This window comes from Manihot esculenta, chromosome 13, assembly GCF_001659605.2.
Source record: "Manihot esculenta cultivar AM560-2 chromosome 13, M.esculenta_v8, whole genome shotgun sequence".
NCBI lineage: Eukaryota > Viridiplantae > Streptophyta > Magnoliopsida > Malpighiales > Euphorbiaceae > Manihot > Manihot esculenta.
Genome location: NC_035173.2, coordinates 30,733,244 through 30,756,546, shown reverse-complemented (window position 1 = coordinate 30,756,546; position 23,303 = coordinate 30,733,244). Strand labels below are relative to the sequence as shown.

The 23,303-nt window shown below is 40.5% G+C and overlaps 1 protein-coding gene across 1 annotated transcript; it reads left to right on the top strand.

The window, feature by feature from the left end:
* Positions 1-384: 384 nt before the first annotated feature.
* Positions 385-23,026, top strand: LOC110608243. The gene is made up of 8 exons (XM_043949373.1): positions 385-496; positions 599-792; positions 926-1,231; positions 1,346-1,485; positions 19,568-19,743; positions 19,785-20,614; positions 20,681-22,044; positions 22,087-23,026. The coding sequence occupies exons 1-8, from the start codon at positions 385-387 to the stop codon at positions 23,024-23,026; spliced, it is 4,062 nt and encodes a 1,353-aa protein (XP_043805308.1).
* Positions 23,027-23,303: the final 277 nt, after the last annotated feature.

The window sequence follows — 23,303 nt, the reverse complement described above, 5'->3', positions numbered from 1 at the left end:
CTGATTCTGTATAATTTCTTATTTTTCGCAGCTTCTGAGGTTAAAATGGACGGCATCAAATTCCCCAAGAACCTTGACCTGTCTCGGGAGAACATGCACGCAATTTTTGACGCCTTTGGGGATGGGCGTTCTGTAACTGAGATTGCTATAGAGCTAGCTCAGGTCGCTTCCTCCGAGAAGGTCAGCCGGCCGTCTGGTAAAGCTTCTTCTCGAGCTTCCAAGCCGAGCTCTCACAGCACTAAATCAGCTTAGCCATCTAGCCGTGGTGGGTTGAGCTCAAAGTCTACTGAACAAGTGGGACAGGGTGCTGCCCATTCTACTGAGGAGGTGTCAAGGGGAAAGTTTAAGTCCCCTGCTGAAGACAAGGAGACCTCTGGGACGGGGATGGAGATCATCCTCCTAGGGGATCAAAGTCCAGAGGTTTCTGGTGAAAGTGCCCCTGTCCCTGTGAGGACTGAACCTGAGGGTTCTGAGGGCATTCCAGCAAAGATCGGAGGCAAGCGCCCAGCCTCTTCTGGAAAATCTGCCTCTTCTCCTGTCCGGAAGAAGTCCAGGGTTGCAACAGGATCTTCTCCAGCTCTTCCTCCCATTGGGAAAGGGAAAGGTGTTGCTGCTGACCCGTCATTGCCTTCTCCTGGCAATTCTCTAAAGACGTCGGGTATTACATCCGAGTCTCCGGCCAGTGCTGTTGCCGACCTTCTTAGGGAGCAAATGTTTGGTGGAGCCACAGAGGCCTCGGATCCACGCCTTCTTGCTCTGACCGGCCTTTTATCCAGCTTTACCAAGGAGCAAGCATCCTTCCAGTCTCGCTCTCGTGAGGAGCTCGGATCGTCCATTAGGGAGATGCTTCTAATGGTAAGTCATTTTTCCCCCTCCTTTCAGATTGCTTTGTTTCTTTTTCTTGATGGTTGCGTTTTCATGTTAGGTGACGGGCCTCTTTATGGAGGTGGATATCCGTGATCGCTCCCTCCGGGAGTCCGTAGATCACCGAATTGAAGAGGCACGTCTGGAGGAGAATATATCTGCCACCAGTGATGCGAGGGGCAATTTGGCAGCTGCTCGGGAGCAGATCCAGTCCCTCCAGGTGGAATTGCATTCTGCGTTGGAGGCCCTCAAAAAGGCTGAAGAGAAAACAGCCGAGACGGCCAAGCATACCTCGTCCTTAGAAGATGAGTTGTCTCGGACTCGCAATGTTCTCCAGGAGGCTGATGAGAGGGCAGCTACCTTGGAGGTTCGCTGTAGAGGAGTGCTAGAGCAGCTGTCCTCTATGACAGAGGCTCTCAAGGAGAGGGATGAGGCCGTTAGCCAGAAAGCTGAAGTCCAGCGCCAATTTGGTGCCTTAAAGGCTGATTTCGAAGGACTTCAGACTCATCTGGAGGAAGTAAAGGCTCAGAGAGAGATGGCCTTAGCTCGGGTGCAGGTCCTTGAGCAGGAGTTGAGCACAAGCTCTGACCGTATCAGAGACTTGACTTCCTCGGCTGAAGAGTTCGACCTTCGCCAACAACAGCTGAAAAATGAAGTCAGAGTTTTGGAACGTAAATGTTTAGCCCTGCTTGAGGTGGTAAAGTATGCCGAAGAGAAGGCTCAGCGGAAGCGCGATCAGTACATAGCGGAGTATCAGGAGTCTGATGAGCTAAAGGGTAAAATTGATCAGGCCTGTGAAGCTCATCTTCAAGACTACAAAGATTCTTCTGAGTTTGAGGAATTTGTAGCCGAGGCTTGTGAAGAACATCTTGATGAGTATAAAGCTTCTAGTGAAATGAAACAGGCTATCTTTGATAAGGCCTACCGCATGTATGTAACTGGCTACAATCGCGGTTTAAGAGAAGCTAGACAGGCTCCTGATATTCCTTTGGCCAAGCTTCGTAGGTGCGAAGTGGACTCAGATGGCGAGTCAGTGCTATACGGGGAGGATGATTTCCCTTTGCCCCGAGGAGATTGCCGGAGGGACCGAGATCGGCCAGCTGAGTCTTCTTCAAAGGGATCCGAGCTAGGGTCGGAGGAGGACGATCCTGATTCTGTGAAAGAAGGCCTACACCCTGGGTCAGAAATTGCCCCTACTATTGAGAGCGCTGGTCCGAAGGACACCGAGCTTCCTTCAGAGGTGGCTGTAAATAGAAATAGTGAGGGTGGGGTTATTGATGTAAGTCCTTTAAGGACTATTCATCCTCCTTCCTTACCGGAGAAATAAATTGTAATAGTTATTAATGGAATATTAGTTTTCCTTTTTGTTTTTCATATTCTTTGACATTTATCTTTACTCTTCGTATGTGTGATGTAGACTTCATATGTTTATTCAGAAGCTCTAAATTAATCTTAAGTTGTGAGTTCAGCTCTTAGCTGTCGTCTGAGAGATCAAATCTCGTACCCATTTGATGGCAACTGTCATGCTAGTTTTTGACTTCTAGTCCTTCTTTCTTCGTTGTGACTTTGTATATTTATTTTAAATAAACTGATTTAGGCTTTTGATTATAGCCTGAATATCCTCCTAAGGATTTATGAGTTCTTCTATGGAGGGAGCTCGGCCTTTGTTTTTGGCTTTCGTATCTTGATCTTTTGAAGAAATAAATCTATCCGAGCTAGGAGCTCGGTCTTGGGCTTATCGGTTCGAGCTGGGAGCTCGACCCCCCCCTTTTTTTTTTTTTTTTTTTTTTTTTGGGGGGGGGGGGGGCCCTGAAGTCCTTTACCAACTATTCTTACCTTCCGGAGGTCTTACGAGATCCTGGCTGTGCCGGGGTGACCTTGGGGCCTCACCGGCTATCCTTTATTTTGTTTTTCCGGGAGTTCTACGGGATCCCGGTCTTCTTCTTTACTGAGGTCTCTATGTCTGAGGGAGGTTTTCTTTTGCCAGGAGATCTTGGGGATCCTGGTCTTGTAATTCCGGGACGACCTTGGGGATCCCGGTCTTCTATCTCCAGGAGGTCTCTGTGTCTCAAGGAGGTCTTCTTAGTGCCAGGAAATCTTGGGGATCCTGGTCTTGCATCCGGGAGATCTTGGGAATCCCGGTCTTCTACCTCCAGGAGGTCTCTATGTCTCAAGGAGGTGTTCTTTTGCCAGGAGATCTTGGGGATCCTGGTCTTGTAATTCCGGGACGACCTTGGGGATCCCGGTCCTCTACCTCCAGGAGGTCTCTATGTCTCAAGGAGGTCTTCTTAGTGCCAGGAGATCTTGGGGATCCTGGTCCTCTACCTCCAGGAGGTCTCTATGTCTCAAGGAGGTCTTCTTAGTGCCAGGAGATCTTGGGGATCCTGGTCTTGCATCCGGGAGATCTTGGGGATCCCGGTCTTCTACCTCCAGGAGGTCTCTATGTCTCAAGGAGGGCTTCTTAGTGCCAGGAGATCTTGGGGATCCTGGTCTTGCATCCGGGAGATCTTGGGGATCCCGGTCTTCTACCTCCAGGAGGTCTCTATGTCTCAAGGAGGGCTTCTTAGTGCCAGGAGATCTTGGGGATCCTGGTCTTGCATCCGGGAGATCTTGGGGATCCCGGTCTTCTACCTCCAGGAGGTCTCTATGTCTCAAGGAGGTGTTCTTTTGCCAGGAGATCTTGGGGATCCTGGTCTTGTAATTCCGGGACGACCTTGGGGATCCCGGTCTTCTGCCTCTAGGAGGTCTCTATGTCTCAAGGAGGGCTTCTTTTGCCAGGAGATCTTGGGGATCCTGGTCTTCTACCTCCAGGAGGTCTCTATGTCTCAAGGAGGTCTTCTTAGTGCCAGGAGATCTTGGGGATCCTGGCCTTGCATCCGGGAGATCTTGGGGATCCCCGGTCTTCTTCCTCCAGGAGGTCTCTATGTCTCAAGGAGGTCTTCTTTTGCCAGGAGATCTTGGGGATCCTGGTCTTGCATCCGGGAGATCTTGGGGATCCCGGTCTTCTAGTTTTGTTCTTTCTTTTTCAAAGAGAAGTAACATTCTTAATGGAGATAACATCATTGCGTAAAGAATGGCGTTATTTTATTTATTTGTGCCTTTCAGAGTACAATATTTTTCTTTACATATATTTCAAGGGAAGTACCTTTTTAAGTGCTGGATGTTCCAGGCGTGGGGCTCGGGGTTTCCTTGCATATCTTCAATTCGGTATACCCCGGGCTTAACCACTTTTGTCACCTTGAATGGACCTTCCCAGGTCGGTGCTAGCTTGCCTGCGGCTGCTCTTTTTCCTGTAGCTTCCAAGTTTCTTAAAGTCAGGTCTCCCACCTTTAAGCTTCTTTCTCTGACCTTTTGATTATAATATCTTGCCGCTCGTTGTTGATAAGCAGCAGTTCGGACTTGTGCTTCTTCCCTAACTTCTTCAAGAGCATCCAGGTTGCTTCTTAACTTGTCCCCATTAGTGTCTTCGCTGAGAAATTGAACTCGATGAGTGGGGATCTGTAATTCAACTGGAACTACGGCCTCTGTACCGTAAGCGAGTGCGAACGGTGTTTCCTTAGTGGGTGCTCTGGGAGTAGTTCGGAGTGCCCATAGGATACTATTGAGTTCTTCTGCCCAATTTTCCTTTGCACCATCCAGCCGCTTTTTTAATCCTTGGAGGATTGCTCTGTTAGTGACTTCCGTTTGACCATTGGTCTGAGGATGGGCCACGGAGGAGAACTTATGCCATATGCCCACGTTCGTCGTGAAGGTTTTGAAAGTGTTGCAGTCAAATTGTCTGCCGTTGTCTGAGATAAGCACTCTGGGTATGCCAAATCTGCAGATGATATGCCCCCATACGAAATCTATCATCTTTCTGGCTGTGATTGTTGCTATTGCTTCTGCCTCTGGCCATTTCGAGAAGTATTCCACAGCTACCACTACAAATTTTCTTTGCCCCGTAGTCTTGGGGAAAGGGCCCAGGATGTCAATTCCCCATTGCGAGAAAGGCCATGGACTGGATATGCTTGCTTGAGGAGTGGCAGGGGTCCTGATGGCATTAGCAAATCTCTGACATACGTCGCACCTTCGGACAAACTCTTCTGCTTCTTTCTTAACAGTGGGCCAGTAGTATCCTTGCCTGAATATTTTGTTAGCTAATGTCTCTGCTCCCTCGTGAGCCCCACATAGGCCTCTATGTATTTCCTCCATTACCCTTGCAGCTTCTTCCGGACTTACACACCGGAGCCATGGGCTGGACTTCCCCTTTCTGTACAAAGTTCCCCTTATTACTTGGTAATTGGCAGCTCGAGCTGCTATCTTTCTGGCTTCGTCTTTATCTTCAGGGAGTTCGCCCTTCTCCAAATATTTCAGATAGGGGCTCATCCAAGTTGGGCTCTGGTCCACCTGCAGTACCGTGTTTGTCTTCTTGAAAGCAGGTGTGCGGATATGCTGTATGTATACTTCGTCAGGGAGCTGCTCTAATTCTTCTTTGGTCAATCGACTAAGCAGGTCTGCCTCCTCATTTTCATCCCGAGGTATTCTTTGAAATCTGACAATAACTCCCCGTTCTGCGAGCTCGGCTTCTATGGCTTTTACTTTATCAAGATAGTTCTGCATGATGGGGTCTCTGGCTTGATATACCCCCGTCACCTGGTTGATCACCAGTTGAGAGTCACTATTTACTTCGAGGTCGGTTACCCCTACTTCCGAGGCTACCAACATCCCATTCACCAAGGCCTCGTACTCGGCCATATTGTTAGAAGCCTTGAATTCTAACCGTAAAGCATATCACACTTTGAAGCCCTCCGGCCCCTTAAGCATTATCCCTGCGCCGCTGCCCTCAGATCCTGATGCTCCGTCTACATATAGCTGCCAGCTAAATTCTTGGGAAAGCTCTCGCTCTCCTTCCTTTCTAGGCATCTCCGAGGATAATTCTTCCTTCTCCTCGTTGAATGAGCATTCTGCTATGAAGTCAGCCAGCGCTTGAGATTTTATTGCTGTTCGAGGTCGGTATTCCAGACAGTAGGGGCTGATTTCCACGGACCATGCTAACATCCGTCCTGAAGTTTCCGGCCTACGTAGGACCTTCTTTAAGGGTTGGTTTGTCATCACAACTCCTTGGTGGCCTTCCAGATAAACTTTGAATTTCCGGACTGCTAACAACAAGGCATAAGCCAATTTTTCAATGTTCGAGTACCTGACCTCAGTGTCTCTAAGTACCTTGCTGATGTAGAAAATAGGTTTCTGCTCTCCTCCTTCTACCCTTACTAGTACCGCGCTGATTGCCTGTTCTGAGGCTGCCAAATATATCAGAAGCTCTTCCCCTTTTATGGGACTGCTGAGCACGTGAGGCGAGCTAAGATATTTCTTAAGTTCCGCGAAAGCTTTTTGGCAGTCTTCCGTCCATTTGAAGTTTGGTACCTTTCTCAACTTTTTGAAGAATGGTAAACACTTTTCTGCTGACTTCGACATAAATCGGTTAAGCGCCACCACTCTCCCGGTTAATCTCTGGACGTCCCTTACGCAGGTCGGCTCTGGCATATTCAATATGGCTTCTACTTTCTCCGGATTAGGCTCAATGCCTCTTCCACTCACCATGTATCCCAAGAACTTTCCTCCCCTGATGAAAAAAGCACATTTTGCTGGGTTTAACTTCATTCTGTATTGATCTAACACCCCAAATATCTCCCTTAGATCTGCTATGTGTTGTTGAAAAGTTGAACTTTTAACCACCATGTCATCCACATACACTTCTACATTCCTGCCAATCTGGTTCTTAAAGATTTTATTCATTAATCGTTGGTAAGTTGCCCCGGCGTTTCTTAATCCGAAAGGCATAGCTTTGTAGCAGTAAGTCCCGTCTTCAGTTATAAATGAGGTTTTCTCCTCATCCGACTTCTCCATTGGGATTTGGTGATAACCAGACATAGCATCCAAAGAAGACATATAATCAAATCCGACCGTTGAATCGACCATTTTATTAATATCGGGGAGGGGGTAACAATCTTTGGGGCAGGCTTTATTTAGGTCGGTGAAATCTATGCACATCCTGTATTTGCCATTGGCTTTTTTGACTAACACAGGATTTGCCAACCATTGTGGGTACATTACTTCCCTAATAAAGCCTGCTTCTTCTAACTTCTGCACTTCCTCCCGGGTGGCTTGCTGTTTTTCTCTTCCTACTACTCTCTTCTTTTGCTTCACTGGTCTGGCCTCGGGGAGGACATTCAATCGGTGTGTCATCACTTTGGGGTCAATTCCTGGCATGTCTGAGGGCTTCCATGCGAAGGTCGACGCGTGACCTCGGATCAGAGTCATGACTTCACCTTTTTGTTCTTTGGTGAGGTTGGCGTTAAGACTGAAAATCTTGCTTGCATCTGCTTCTGATAAGGGGAAGGTCTCCAATTCTCCAACTGGCTCTGTCCGGGCTTCTTTTGTTTCATCTCTGACCTCCAGAACTTCCGAGTCGAGCGCTTCTCCAGTTGAGCTTGGTTCTGTTACTGTGGCCAAGTATACCGCCCTTGCTTCTTCCTGGCTGCCCCGAACCATTCCCACTCCTTCTTCCGTTGGAAACTTGAGTGCCAAATACCTGATGCTGGTGACAGCTTCAAAGCTAAACAACGCCGGCCTCCCTAAAATCGCATTGTAACTCAGTGGGAGTTTAACCACCAAAAACACCTCATGATGGGTGCGAGCTCTGGGTGCTTCTCCCAAGGTAAGGGCCAGCTTCACCTTCCCTTCTACAAATACCGGTGCTCCTCCGATCCCTTTGATGGGTGACTGGTCCCGAACCAGCTGTTCCTCCGGGATTCCCATCTGCTGGAAAACCCAATATGGCAATAGATTGACCTTACTCCCATCATCCACCAGAACCTTCTTCACCCGAAAATTATGAATGACTGCTTCAATAACAAGCGCGTCATCATGGGGCATCTGAATGCCCTGTGCATCTTCTGAAGAGAAAACGATGGCCATGGGTGAGTGTTCAACGATCTGCATGACCTCGCCATTGCTGATCTCTCCTTCCCGGTTTCTCTTCTTTCCTCGACGGCTCATCCGTCCTCCAGTTCCTCCAACAATCATATTAATAGTCCCACTAGACCCATCATTCACTGGTCCAGCTCCAGTTCTCCTGGGCATCTGGGCTGCCGGACTGGGCGGAGGCCTCTGCCCCTCCGGTTTCTTCACAAAATTTTTGAGATGCCCCCTTTTTATCAATCTTTCAATCTCCGTGATTAACTGAAAACAGTTATTTGTATCGTGGCCGTGTGTCCGGTGGTACTGATAATACTTGTCACGATTCCTCTGATCTGCTTCCGACCTCATGGGTTTAGGCCACTGGAGGAACTCCTTATCCTGGACTGCCATGAGCACTTCGGCTCTGGAAGCGTTGAGGGGAGTAGGCTTCTCAGGAACCCAAGGGGGGAGCACTCGTGGTTCATGAGCCCTGGGAGGAGGGGGGGGCCTTTGATCCCTTCTTTCCCAGGCCTGCTTATATGGCTCAGGCCTCTTCCCACGCTTCTTCTCGTGTTTCTCCAGCCTTCCTTCCTCCGGGGCTTTCTCTTTTCCTGCCACCCCTTTGGCAAATCTACTCGTTACTAAGGCGTCATCCTGCCTTATGTACTTTTCCGCCCTCTTCATCAACTCGGCCAGTGAGGTCGGAGGTTTCCTGCTCAAAGAACCAAAGAACTCGGCAGAGGTTGTTCCCTTTTGCATGGCCTCTACCGCCCTTCCTTCGTCGAGCTCGGGAATCTGCAGGGCCTCCGTATTGAAACGGGCGACATACTCTCTGAGAGATTCACCAGCTTTTTGCCTAACTGTTTCCAGATAGCTTGTCTTCCTATCTGCTGGCACCCCGGCTACGAACCGGCTAATGAAGCGGAGGGCAAGGTCTCCAAAACTTTTAATGCTTCCGGCCTCCAGGCTGTTGAACCATGCCCTCGCTGGCCCCGAGAGCGTTGTTGGGAACACCTTGCACATCAGAGCATCTGACAGAGTTTGCAACTCCATGAAGGTCTTATAGTTCATGACATGTTCTCTCGGGTTTCCAGCCCCATTATAGGTCGCCATCGGCGGCATCATAAACTTTTTGGGAACGGTCTCCTGCTGCATTACCTTTGAGAAGGGAGAAGAAGTAGGCAAGGAGGTTTGACTCTGATCTTTCTTACCTAGCTCGGCTAGGAGCTGCTCCTTCAACCTTTTCAGTTTTTGGTTCATTTTCTCATCTTCTGGGTTGGATCTTTTGCCCAAACTACATTCTTCCTCCTCTGTTTCAGTTCCCGTTTCCCTGGTTGTTTCAGCAGAATAGTCGTCCACCTCTTCATTTTCTATCATCTCTCTTGCCCTTCTCCCATGGATTCGGGCCTCCGGTTCTTCCTCTTCTCCGGCATCGTGGTTGTTAGTTTGGAGGCGGATAGAGGTGGGTCGGGGTTCATCGGTTCTGGGTTCCTCCACTACTGGGAGTGCGTTTACTGGGGTGCTAAGTCCCCTTTGTTGCATTATCTGCCCCAACCAGTGAGCAGTGGTTTGTAGCTGGAGAGCCATGGTTTGAATGTCTTGGTTAGACAGGGTCATGGTGGGAGTATTCCCTGCCAAGCCTGGCGAGGGATTAAGAGAGATGGGTGTTTGGTTATTTAACGTCGTAGGGCTAGAAAAAGAGAACTGCTGCCCCTCTTGGGCGGAGCTTAAGTCATTTGGAATATTAAGGTTACTTTCTTGGTGGTTTGCCATTGTGGATCTCAGTGGGTTTTGAAAGTGAAAACTCCGGTGATGAAAAGATCTCCTTCGTTTCCCACAGACGGCGCCAATTGATGATCTGAGATCCAATAGGGTTTTTCAAGGGTTTTGTGTTACAGAATAAGGCTTAAACTTTCTGAGGAGGGGACTCCTCTTTTATACATTGTCTTGCTTGCTGGTGACGTGTAAAGGTCTCTCCAGGATTGGGCCACGCATCTCTGCCATACAGATTCGGGTGTACTAGGGTATCAGCTGCCTGTTACATGCGTAACGGCCTCTGATTCTCCTCATGCGTACGTTCGAGCGGATCTGCCAGGCTGTCTGGTGAGTACTGTTCTGGACCCCGGGCTGGGCCGAGAGTTGGGCTGGACGCTGGGCCTGAGAGGGGTCTGCTGGTCAGGGATCAGGCTGGACTGAGTGAGGAAGCTTGGTCGAGCCCGGCCCGGAAGCTGGGATGAGCCAGGCTTGTTGGGGGGTATCAAGTACGTGGGCCTCTGTGTCATGGGCCTTTGGCTGGGGTCAAGCCCCTGTTCTGGGGTGAAGAAATCCAGCGGTCATCAATTTTCAACAATAATATTTATTAATTATTGTTTTAACAGTAAATATAATTTTATTATAAAGTGTTTATAATCATAATTTTGTAATATCAACCTATAACAATTATATATTACTGTAATAAATTTTTAACAGTAAATTATATATTTTTGATAATAATAATTTTTATTGCTAATTTTAATATTTCTTGTAGTATTAATAAGATTTACCAAATACTTTTTAACTCTATTTTAATAATTTTTATAATACCTGCGTATTTTATTGAATAAACGGTCAAGAAATTTTATTGGTATTTTTTATTTTTTTAGTAATTTATTAATAATTTTTAATAATAATATATTTCAAATTAATATGTGATAATCTGAAATCCGGAGAGAAATATGATTTATGTAATACCCGGCTAGACTCCGGCATTGGAATTCCTATTTTCCGGTGGAATATCGGATGTCAGAAATTTCTGGAAGGGTAAAATATGTTTTTATAAATGTTTTTATGGTTTAACAAAAAAAGAAATTGAGTTTTGAAAGAAAAAGGAACAAGAAGAAAAACTCAGGTTCGGCTGCCGAACATGGTGGAGTTGCGGAGGCACTTTTGACTTTCGAAGGTGGTCTGGCCAGCCGCCTATAAAAGGCCGCCTGTCCGAAAATGGCCGAGTTTTCTCTCTCTATTTTCGGGCAAGATGAGTCTCCGCCACCCCTTTGATGATCTTGTGTTTTCTCCTCAAATCCTACAAGTTTTTAACAAGTTTTAACTTGGTTTTGAAGATTTTGAGCTAAAGATCAAGTTTTGAAGCTTGGAGACCCCCGGAACCCGTTTTCCCCAAATCTCCAAGTTGGGTCACGCCTTCTCTCGATCTTTAAGAGGTAAGCGTCAATCTCACTCTCTTTGATGTTTTAAGTAGGTTTTAAGAGGTTTTATGGGTAATAGATGCATGATTAAGTTAGTTGAGGAATGTTAGGGTTTATGTGAGTTTAATGATGAATGTATGTTATTGTTTGTTGCCATGTTGATGTTTGTTGGGGTATAGGATAGTTTGAGACCCCTATATGCTTGTGAACATGTTTGTGCATGTTTTGGAAGGTTTGGGAGACTAAATGTGCATAAGGGCTGAGTTCTGCCATTTCTGGAAGAACTCAGGTTCGGCAGCCGAAGGCACTTTCAACCGCCGAACCTGCCTGTGGTGCCACTTTTGGCTGCCTAAACTTGCCCCCGAAAGTTTGGACTTTTGGCTCTGGAGGGCAGTTTCGGCCGCCGAAGGTGCCGCCGAACATGCATGAGTTTCAGATCTGGAAGGAACCTTCGGCCACCGAAGGTGCCGCCGAACATGCATGAGTTTCGGATCTGGAAGGAACCTTCGGCCACCGAAGGTGCATGGCTTTCGGCTCTGGAGGGACTTTCGGCCGCCGAACCTGCCGCCGAAAGTGCCCTGTTCAGCCTTCTTTTGCATGTTTTCTATGAATGTTTTGTGGTATTTTAGGAGGTTTTTGGGGAGTTATTTAGAGTTATGTTAGTGTATGTTTGGTCCCTCATTTGAGTCCACCTGTGTAGGTTCGGACCCGAGGAACCGAGGATCCTAGCAGTGAGGTAGCTGCTTCAGAGTCTTCTCAAAGTCAGCCAGAGGTGAGTAGAATGGATCTTTATGTTTTAAAGCAAATAAATTCCAAGCATGTTCATGCATCACGAATGCCATGATATATACTAGGTTGTTTGCATTAGAATTCACGAATATGTTGCATTGTATACTTTGATGTTGATGTGGATGGATGTTGGATGACCCATTAGTCCTCGGTATGATATGATGACAATGATACGGTATGGAAGTGCAGTGAGGCCCATTCTACGCCCCTGGCACAGAGTAAGAGAAAGACCAGTGAGGCCCATTCTACGCCCCTGGCACATTGGAATGTTATGTTATGTGATGTTAAGAGAAAGACCAGTGAGGCCCATTCTATGCCCTTGGCACCATTGGAATGTATAGAGGACTATTGGTGACAAGTCCATCATTGATGTGATTTGTTTGTGATGTGTTGCATTCCATGAAAGCATATGTTTTATAAACTGTTTTACTATTCTGCTCACTGGGCTCTAGTAGCTCACCCCATTCCCTTAACCCCCAGGTTTGGAGGTACGGGCTAGATTAGGAGGTCAACAAGAGTAGAAGCTTAATGTATGTAATAGTTAGTTGTGGACATGAAAAATAATGTAATGTAATGTATTGTAAGAGATTGTATAATTATGTATTGAGGATTAGTATTGTGCTTGGCCCTAATGTATGTTAATCCCCTTTTGTACATGATCAGTATGATAAATGTTTTAATGTTAAGAAATGATAGACCAAGTTTGATGTATGATATGATGTCCCACTAGAGCATTTGATGAGGGCTCTTGTGTGGAGTTTATGTTATGGTTGATGCATGCACAGGTCAAGCTTGGTGAATGAAAAAGTTTAAAATTTTTATGTAAATGTATGATCATGTATGGGATTATCAGGTATAACAGGTGGTATGTTAGGCTTGCTACGGGTCCCGGCGACCTTAAGTCGATCTGGATCCTAGCGCCGGTAGCGGTCCGATTTCAGGTCATTACAATTTACGTATGGAAAAACTTAGCTTGAATGGATCGTTCTTTCCTATTTTTTTCTGTTTTTCTTTATTTTCTAGTGATGCATAACCGCCACTCTGCTACGGTGCTGATGACTGCCGAGCTTTACGCGTCCTAGTAGGAGGCCGAACCCTTGAAGGCGGTACTGGCCCAAAGCCCATGAAGCTTCCTTGACGGACCGGTCCAACATTTTCGACCCTGATTTAGGCCTACGGAGCGGACCGGATCACTCACAAGCCCAAGTCCACCGATTACAAGCTCAGCTCGGTGACGTGATATGAGAAAAGACAGCAGGCCCAGTCACCTCGCAGCCTTACCTGCATGCGCGCCGGAAGAAATTAAATGGTCGTCTAGTGCGAAGAAGGTATCTGACGCTCCCGTACATACGGATCCACATGATAAAAACATGTGGTAGTCACTAGCAAACAAAAGGGAAGAAATAAAAGAAAGGAACACCCTCCTCTACAGCCAAGTTTACACAACCATTGTAAATCCTATTTTCTGGATCTCAGGTCATTAAGTGCTATTTGTCTTTGTCCACATACGTACTGGCGTACCTGCCAATTCATTCTCGTCAGACGGCTATTTAATTTTTTTCCGATACTTATGCTGATAAGGTCGCGGTATAGATAGGTTTGCTCTTCTATACTCTCCGTCAAGTCAAATGAGTTGGGTTTTTCTCTGATGAGTCAGGGTTTTTGGTGAGTTTTACTGATTAGTTTACGTAGTAAATTTTAATGGAATTTAGATCAGTATTTTTTTTCAGAGTTCGATCTCAGCTTGAATACTAGAGTTCCAGTGATAATCAACATAAAATGTTAAAGCTTAAATTAGTATCCAAGGCCAATGGGAGAAGAAAGGAGAGTAGAAAGATTGAGAGAAACTAGAGGACCAAAGCTAGTACATTAAGTGTTTGTTTGGCATTGTACTTTGAAAGTTAAAAACTGCTTTTTTAGGAAAAAAAAATCAATAATATTAAATGCCATTGAAAAAATCAGTTTAAAAAAAAAATTCAGTTTCATTATCTATTTTGTTTTTCAATGCAAATAAAATAAAAAGAAAAAATATCTTTAATATTAGAATTACTTTAAATCAAAAAATTGTGTGAATAAAATAAAATATAATAATTAAATTAAATAAAAAAAATTAATTAAAGTATTCTACTACCTAACCATTCTTTTTTTAGAAAGAAGTGGAAACATAATAAAAGAAGTAAAATAATATCACCTAATTCCAATAAATAATTAAATATATTATTTATGGGAATAAAATCTTTTACCTTTGTTGGAGTACAGTAGTTTTCTACTTTTCTTGGGTTGATTATTTTTGACCCAGACATGTGAAAAAGTATGAATTGATTTTAATTATATTTATTAAATTATTATATCTTTAAATTTTATATTATTTTTAAATTTCATTTAATATTTTAAAATTTTTTTATGTGAAATTAAAAATTTTAATATTTTTATAAAAAAATTTATTTTATAAAAATTATTTGAATTTAGAAAAATTATCATTTTAATATTAATTATTTTTTAGTTTATTTAGAAAAATTAAATCTATTTTGTGAGATAAAAATAATTCAATGATGCACTTATTTATGGAAAATAAATTATAAAATTTATTTTCTATTAATTAATTATAATTTAAAAAATTGAATGATATTAATAAATTCATATATGTAAGTTTAATAAAATTTTTAAAATTGAAATATGAGTTTTCTTTTAAAAAAAGGTTATTTTTCTTATAAATACTAATATGTTTTTATTAATTTTATTTATATTTTTTTATATTTAGAGTATTTAAAAAATTAATTAATTATGGAAAATATTTTTTAAATACAGACTAATTTTACAAATAAATGAAGGTTAAAATAATTTATTAAATTTTAAATTTTAATAATATGAAAATGTGAGGATATAATTAAGGCACATTTAAGATTAGGCGTCTCCAGATTTGTTGGGAGGATATAATTGTCTATGACAGATTCTACCGAAATTGCTGGTACTGGTTAGTCAACAATGGCAGCTTCTTATGTGTCAGCATCTTAATTATCACACTCTCATCTTCTTTTTTGTGCTTTTAATATGTCGGTTCAGTTTAGTCATAATTTTTTATTAAATTAATTTCACAAATATTAGATGATTATAACACGTAGTATTGAGAGTTCACGCGGTGAGTTTTCTAATTCATAATTTTTATTTATTTTATTTTATTTATATATGTTAAAAAATATATTTTTTATTATTTTTTATTATATTTATTTTAAATATATTAAAATTCATTAAATATTTGTAAATTAAATTAAATTAATTGAGGGTTTTGTTTTATGTTCTATTAATAACCTGATAGTAAACTCAATCAATTTCAATTTTGATTTGAAAAATAGATGAGTAAAATTAATTTTTTAAAAAATTAAATTTTGATCCGTGATGACTTAAATGAAAATTATAGCTTTATTTTTTGGCTAACGATTAAAGTTACGTTTATTTATATATGTGAAAATATTTTTAAAAAATATTTATTTTTTCATTTTTTGATTGCAATAAAAATTTCAGTAGTTTTAATCAGATTCTCAAAATTCAAATACCGCCTTACTTTTAAGAAAAAAAAAATCATTTTCTTTGATTAAAAATTATTTTATTTTTCTTTTAGTTATGAAAATATTTTTATTTATTAATTTTTCTAAATATTTAAACACCAAAAATGTAAAAATAATTGACAATATGATAAATAATTGGCTGTTATAATTTAAACTGCAAGGAAAATTTATCTTGTCCTTCCTCCAGGGATATATGCAAGTTAGTGCATTATTATTATTCAGTGATGAACCCAGGAATTTAATTAGGGATTCAATTTAAATAAATAATTAAAATAAATAAAATTTATTATTTTTATTTTATTATTGTATTAATTTTTTATTATTATTTTAAAATTATTGTTTATTTTTTTATTATACATATATCTGAATAAATTCGAAAGGTTTCAAATTCTACTATTTCAATTTTTAATCTCCATTTTAAAAAAATAAAAAATAAAAAATTATTATAATTCTATTTAATTTTATATTATTTTTAAATTAATCTATCATTAATTATTATTTTTCTAAATAAATATTTAAAATTTTTTTAATATTTAATATAATTTAATAATTTTAAAATAGTATAATTAAAAAGTCAATAAAATAAATGATCTTTTTTAACATGCATAAAAAATTAAAATAAATAAAAATAAATAAAAAATTATAAAATAAAGAGTATAAAATAAATATATATTAAAAAAATAAATTTTTATAAAACGTGAATAAATTATTATAATTAAATTATAATCATTTAAATTTATTTTTTATTGATTGAAATATATTCTTAATAATATCATTATTTTGTAAATATATCTTTTAAATATAAATCAATTAGTTATGGTTTATTATCATCCAGTCGACTTTTAATGATATTTAGTATAGAAAAATCTCTTTCCATTATAATGGGAAATACAAACTCATAAACGATACTATTAAAATAATATAATATTTTAATACATGATTTACTATTAAAATTTATTTTTTTAAAATAAAAATAAATATTTTTATTCATTAAAATTTATTTTTATATAATTTTAATTATATAAATAGATTAGTAATTAAGTAAAATAAATAAAAAAATTATTTTTTAATAATAGAAATAGTATATAAAATTAAATTAAAAAATAAATGAATAATTTAGAAAAAATTAAATGGAGACTTGAATTTAAAATTTTAAAAATAAGGAGTAAATTTTTTAAATTGATAAATAATAAAGAAAATAAGAGATTAAATAGTAAAAATTTTTTATAAATAATTTTAAAATAAAAATAAGTTAAATAAATTTTTTAAATATATAAAAATTTAATAATAATTTTTTATACTTTAAGAAAATTACTCACATACCCTTAAAAGATTTCAGGGGGCATAGCCCCGTAGCCCAAGGCTGGATCCTTCAGTGTTATTATTATATTACAAGACTTTTGGCTGTCCCTCAGCGTAAATCTATTGCTTCCCAGTTGGTAAAATTAGAAGGAATGTTGACTTTTTACATGTTTTTTTTATAAAAAATATTATTAAATTTAAAATTTTTTGTAATGATTGATGATGCTGAGGGAGACAGCAGTACAAATTGTAGCTTGTTTAATTATCTGTGTATTGAAGCACATGCTGCAATGAACTTTTGGCTAGATATAGCTTCCCAGATCTATAGTTAAGCTATATCTCTGTTCATAAAATTCCCAATTTTTGATTTAATTTATATGCAAATTGCCCAAAAGTCCTCCATCTTGCTTGGAGTCTTGCAGATATTGACAGCCACTTGAGATATACGCTGTTTCCAATTTTGTGCTCATGTGTTGACTTAGGGTATTAGGAAGAATTCTTATTTAGATCCGGAATTCATCATAGACCATAAATTAATATGCAAGTCTTGTGTATTTAATGAGTTTCACAATATAGTTTCTATATTAGACATATGATAGAAATAGATAGATGATGAAAAATAATTTGTCATTATTCTTTTTTTTATTTTTATTTTAATTTTTAAATGGGTATTCAACCCTATTTATTTTGCGGTCCATTAAAAATTAATTTCTTGAAACTTATAATTGACTCTCTCAATAATATCCTCTCCAAAATTTGAATCTAAATTTTTGTCTCATGGATGTTACGATTACACACATAGTTGATTTTAGCCTATCAAATAGAAGAAAATTAAATATATTCTTAGGAATCTATTTTAATGATAATTCCTTCCTTAAGACCCTTCCAAAGAAATGGAAGGAAATGCCGATCTAAGCTTTGTAGGATATATATGATAAGGGAAGGCGATTATTTTCGTCCAATGCTTTGACTATTGACGATAAAAAGTTTGCTTAATGTGAGTTTGGAGTGATAAGGTGGTTGGAGCCATAAGGTTGTTGGAGTGATAAGGAGACCCACGAAAATTTTGGGGATATTTTATGTTCATTGATTAAAAATCTATGGTGTGATTTAATCCGTATCTTTTGTTAATTTAAATTCTAAAATAATCTTATTTAGTTAGTTTGAGGTTAGCTTATTACTTGTAATTTCTTATATATAATTTTGTAAGGCCGTACATTTATTGGAATTGAGAAACTAAAATTAATTCAAATATCTAAACTCCTCTTTCATTTCAAAAACGTCTTGTAGTATTAGAGCAACAATTCTCTTTCCGCATTTCTATTCTCTTTCACAATTCTTTTCGTTTTTTCTTCCGTTTGTTCTTCTTGTCAATTCATTTCTTCTTTTCAAATTAATCACTATGAGTTCCACTCTCAACGTTAATAATTTTGTTAACTTGAAACTCAATCAACAAAATTACCCACCGTGGAGAGAGCAAGTTCTTGGCCTTGCAGAAAGCCAGAATTTAATCAATCATCTCATTAATGAAGAACTTTTCCCATCCAAATTTATTGTCTCAACCACACAAAATCCAGAAACCCAACACCAAAATTAAAAGATGATTTTATCAAATGGAAAACAACAAATATACTTCTACGAGGGTGGATTGTAGGAACTCTCTCTAAAGAAAGTCTTGGACGTGTTCTAGGTTTGCAAATATCTCAAGTAGTTTGGAATGCTCTCAAAGAAGCCTATACAAAACAGTCACAAGAATGTAAATTTACACTAAGACAACAGCTTTCTTATCTTCGCAAGAAGGAAACAACATCAATTTCAGATCACATCTGCACATTTAAAGGGATTTGTGATAGTCTGGCAGCTATTGGTAAGCTAGTTCTGGATAAGGAGAAGGTGTTTTCTCTTCTTACAAGTCTTGGTCGACAATATGAGAGTTTTACGAGTACAATTTTGAAGCCTCATAGACCATCATATACATAATTGATTTCTTAATTGAAAAATTTTGATCAGCGGCAAACATGGTTTTCAGATGAAACGGAAGGGACTTTAATCAACTCGTCCTGATTTTTTCAATTCTTCTATAGGGAGTAATTGTTTGGCTTCAAATCAAGTGCATTCTTTAAATCGAACAAATAATAATCGCTTCAGTTCTATCGGACGTGGGTTTCAGGCATAGAGGTCACAAAACAGTAACATGATAGGATCACAGCAGCATCATTTTCCACCACCTGGAGAAAGCAGGATGACTGCGGATGAAACAGCCGAGCCCGAACTGACCCAAATAACTTTTGGACCCATTTTCCACTTGGCCCAAAATGGTTAACCCAAGTTATTTAGTAGTTTTGTGCTAACTATTATATTTAATTTCAATTCCTTCAAATCTTCCGATGTGGGACGGATTTGCGCCGCAAATCCGCAAGCACGCAGGTCACCGTTACACTCGGTCCCGCTAAATTTGCAACGTCCTCGTTGCAACTGAATCGATTACAATTGCTAACCGGACCGAACCCTTGGGTATTGTGGTTTGCTAGTGTCTCGGGCGGCTCCACCTCGTCTCTCACGGGTAGCCCTTTCCTTGCAGGCCCACTAGTTCCGCACAATTTGTCTGACTCAGGGTGGCTCTGATACCAATTGAAACAGCCGAGCCCGAACTGACCCAAATAACTTTTGGACGCATTTTCCACTTGGCCCAAAATGGTTAACCCAAGTTATTTAGTAGTTTTGTGCTAGTTATTATATTTAATTTCAATTCCTTCAAATCTTCCGATGTGGGACGGATTTGCGCCGCAAATCCGCAAGCATGCAGGTCACCGTTACACTATTTTTGGTATCAGAGCTTAGGTTTATAAATTCTGTAGACTTTCCTCGAGTCAGTATTTTTAATTATATTCTGATAATTCTTTTCGTATTTTTTTCCGTTTGTAGGACAATGCCGCCCAAAGTAGGTAATAGAAGTCGGGGCCGTGGTGTTCGTACAGCTAGATTAGCTGATATTGGTCGACCTCCTAGGGATCCTGCAGTTACACCTCCACCTCTTGAAGGGGTGGCAGATCATGAGTTATCTGAGAGCAGAGAAGGACATGGAGATTCTGTTTCTCATGGTGTTGAATCAAGAACCCGACTGCACCATCATTTCCTTCAGCACCTGCAGTTGCACCTCCTGTCGCACCTGCAGCTCCACCTTTTGTTCCACCTGTAGCACTAGCCCATCCTTTTCAAATCAATGCAGACCTGGGTGCTTTTGTGGCACAAGTAGTTACAGCAGCTGTTACAGCAGCTGTTACAGCTAAACCTAGAGATCCATGGGAGATAGTGGATCGTGCTAGACGTTTGGGAGCTTATGATTTTGAGGGCTCTTCTGATGCTAACATTGCAGATAAATGGTTAAAGAAAGTGGTAAAAGTGTTTGAATTAATGAAGCTGACTGATGTAGATAAGGTAGATAATGCATATGGTTTGCTTCAGGGTAAGGCTGATGGTTGGTTTGATGGCATTCGTCGCAAACATGGAGTCGGACTGACTTGGGATCAATTTATATATGAATTTCGCCAGGAGTATTTATCAGAAAGTTACAGGAAAGGGAAACAGGATGCCTTTTTCAGGTTGTTTCAAGGAAGCCTCTCAATAAGAGAGTATGTTGACAAGTTTGAAGATCTTTATTGCTTTGTTTCAGACATACTGCCTTCTGAGGAAGTTAAATGTAATAGATTCAGACAAGGCCTATATGTCAATATCAGATCTTCCATGACCTGGTTCAGAGGTAATAATTTCAGAGAGTTGGTGGAAGCAGCTTTGAATGTTGAGAAAGTTAAGCAAGAAGAGAACGAGTATGAGCAAAGGATGAGTAGAAAGCATGTGCAGGGTTCACAGGGGTTCAGAGAAAGACCAGCTAAGAGAGGGAGCAGTTCATTTCAGTCCCAAACTGAATACAGAGGTAGTGGGAGAGGTTCTTTTGTTAACACAGAGCAGCAGGTTGCTTGACCACAGTCTAGTCAGAGTTCAGTAGCACAGCCAGTGGGTAGTTCCTTTGGGGCACAGACACGTGGGCAAGGATATAATTCTGGGTTTGAGCAAAGGAAGAGACATTTTCCTCAATGTGCCACCGGTGGTAAATATCATGCTAGGGAGTGCAGAAAATTCGATAAGGGTTGTTTTGAATGTGTTTCTTCGGGGCATTTTAAGAAAGATTGTCCATTGTTGATAGCCAGAGACAGTGGTTCTCAGCAAGGGTCAGTGACACCTCAGAATCTAAGGTATGGTATGACACCATCACAGGGAGTACCTACGGCACAAGTTGGGCCTAGCACAAGCAAAGCCAGTGGAGCTACTTCATCTTCTCAGTCTAGACCGACGATGCAACCTGGTAGACCTCGCACTCAAGCCAGAGTCTTTGCTATGACACAGCAGGAGGCACGAGCATCTCCAGAGGTGGTGACTGGTATGTTAACTATTTTTGATAAAGATGTACACATTCTTATAGATCCTGGTTCTACTCACTCTTTCATATCTCAATCATTCTCTAAGCATGCTGATAGAGAATTAAAACCCTTAGACTGTGGATTAGCTGTGAGTACTCCAGTTGGGGATTCTGTTGTATGTGAACAGGTGTATAGGGATTGTGTTGTTAAGTTGGGCAATCATGAGCTGTTAGTGGATCTAATTCCTTTGTGTCTACAAGATCTGGATGTCATCCTAGGTATGGACTGGTTATCCCGTCATTATGCCACAATAGATTGCTTTGAGAAATCAGTGGTATTTAATAGTCCAGAAGGGTCCAAGTTCACTTTCTTTGGGGAGAGGCGTTTACTTCCTTCTTATGTGATTTCCGCCATGACCACCAGGAAGATGCTTCGGAAGGGTTGTCAAGCATATTTAGCCTATGTGGTGGACAGTAACCTAGAAGGACCTAAATTGGAGGATATACCAGTAGTAAACGAGTTTCCTGATGTATTTCCTGAAGAACTTCCTGGGTTGCCTCCAGATAGAGAGATTGAATTCTCTATTGATTTAAATCCAGGTACAGCTCCTATTTCTATGGCACCATATAGAATGGCCCCAATAGAACTGAAGGAGTTAAAAGCACAATTGCAGGAGCTACTTGATAAAGGTTTCATAAGACCCAGTGTTTCACCTTGGGGAGCCCCTGTGCTATTTGTGAAGAAGAAGGATGGTTCCTTAAGATTGTGTATTGACTACAGACAATTGAATCGAGTCACAGTGCGAAATAAGTATCCTTTACCCCGCATTGATGATCTTTTTGATCAATTCCAAAGTGCTAAAGTATTCTCTAAGATTGATTTGCGGTCTGGCTATCATCAATTGAAGATCAAGGAGTCTGAAATACCCAAGACAGCCTTTAGAACTCGTTATGGGCATTATGAGTTTCTCGTTATGCCTTTCGGGTTAACTAATGCACCCGCTGCTTTTATGGATCTCATGAATAGGGTGTTCAAGCCCTACTTGGATAGCTTTGTTATTGTGTTTATTGATGACATCTTAGTATATTCCCGTAGCAAGGAAGAGCATGAAAAGCATTTACGGATAGTACTGCAAATTTTGAGGGATAAGCAACTATATGCTAAATTGAGCAAATGTGAGTTCTGGCTTGATCGGGTGGTTTTCTTGGGACATGTTATCTCAGCAGATGGAGTTTTGGTTGATCCTAAGAAGATTGAAGCAGTAGTCAATTGGGACCCTCCAACTAATGTTACAGAGGTTAGAAGTTTTTTGGGTTTGGCAGGGTATTATCGTCGCTTTGTGCAGGATTTCTCCATCATTGCAGCATCATTGACTAAACTCTTTCGAAAGAATGCAAAGTTTGAATGGACAAATGAATGTCAAGAGAGTTTCGAGAAACTTAAAACATGTCTCACATCAGCCCCAGTTCTTACCTTACCCTCAGGTACAGATGGATTTGTGGTGTATAGTGATGCTTCTCATAAGGGTTTAGGCTGTGTACTCATGCAACATGGGAAGGTGATAGCTTATGCTTCTAGACAGCTTAGACCACATGAATTAAATTATCCCATCCATGATCTGGAATTAGCTGCAGTTGTGTTTGCATTAAAGACATGGAGGCATTATCTTTATGGCGTGACTTGCCAGATTTTTACAGACCACAAGAGTTTGAAGTATCTTCTCACACAGAAGGAGTTGAATTTAAGGCAGAGACAGTGGATTGAGTTACTTAAGGACTACGATTGTACTATTGAATATCATCCAGGTAAAGCTAATGTGGTAGCTGATGCCCTTAGTCGCAAGTCCTTTAGTAATTTGGGGTATCTTAAAACAGTTCGGCTTCCCTTGTTACTAGAGATAAGATCCTTAAGGGTAGAACTAGCAGTGGATGACGCAGGAGCATTGTTAGCAACTCTCAAAGTTTGACTAGTGTTGATAGAAAAAGTCAAGGAAGCCCAAAATCAAGATGAGCAGTTAAGCAAGATCAGTAATGAAGTAAGAGATGGCACCCGTACCGACTTTTCTCTAAGGGAGGATGGAACTTTAATGTTTGGTGATAGACTATGTGTACTCATAGTGGAAAGCTTGAAGAGAGAGATTATGGAGGAAGCCCATTTGTAACGACCCGAAAATCATACCGCTACCGGCGCTAGGATCCAGGTCGGCTTAAGGCCGCTGGGACCCGTAGCAAGCCTGACATGCA

Bases quoted from the DNA above. Each gene is read 5' to 3' on its own strand.
- LOC110608243 (XM_043949373.1), top strand. From the start codon at position 385: ATGGAGATCATCCTCCTAGGGGATCAAAGTCCAGAGGTTTCTGGTGAA. The intron at 1,486-19,567 runs GTTCGACCTTCG...TTCCGTTTGTAG, and splicing joins TTGACTTCCTCGGCTGAAGA to GACAATGCCGCCCAAAGTAG. The intron at 20,615-20,680 runs GTTGCTTGACCA...TTTGGGGCACAG, and splicing joins TTGTTAACACAGAGCAGCAG to ACACGTGGGCAAGGATATAA.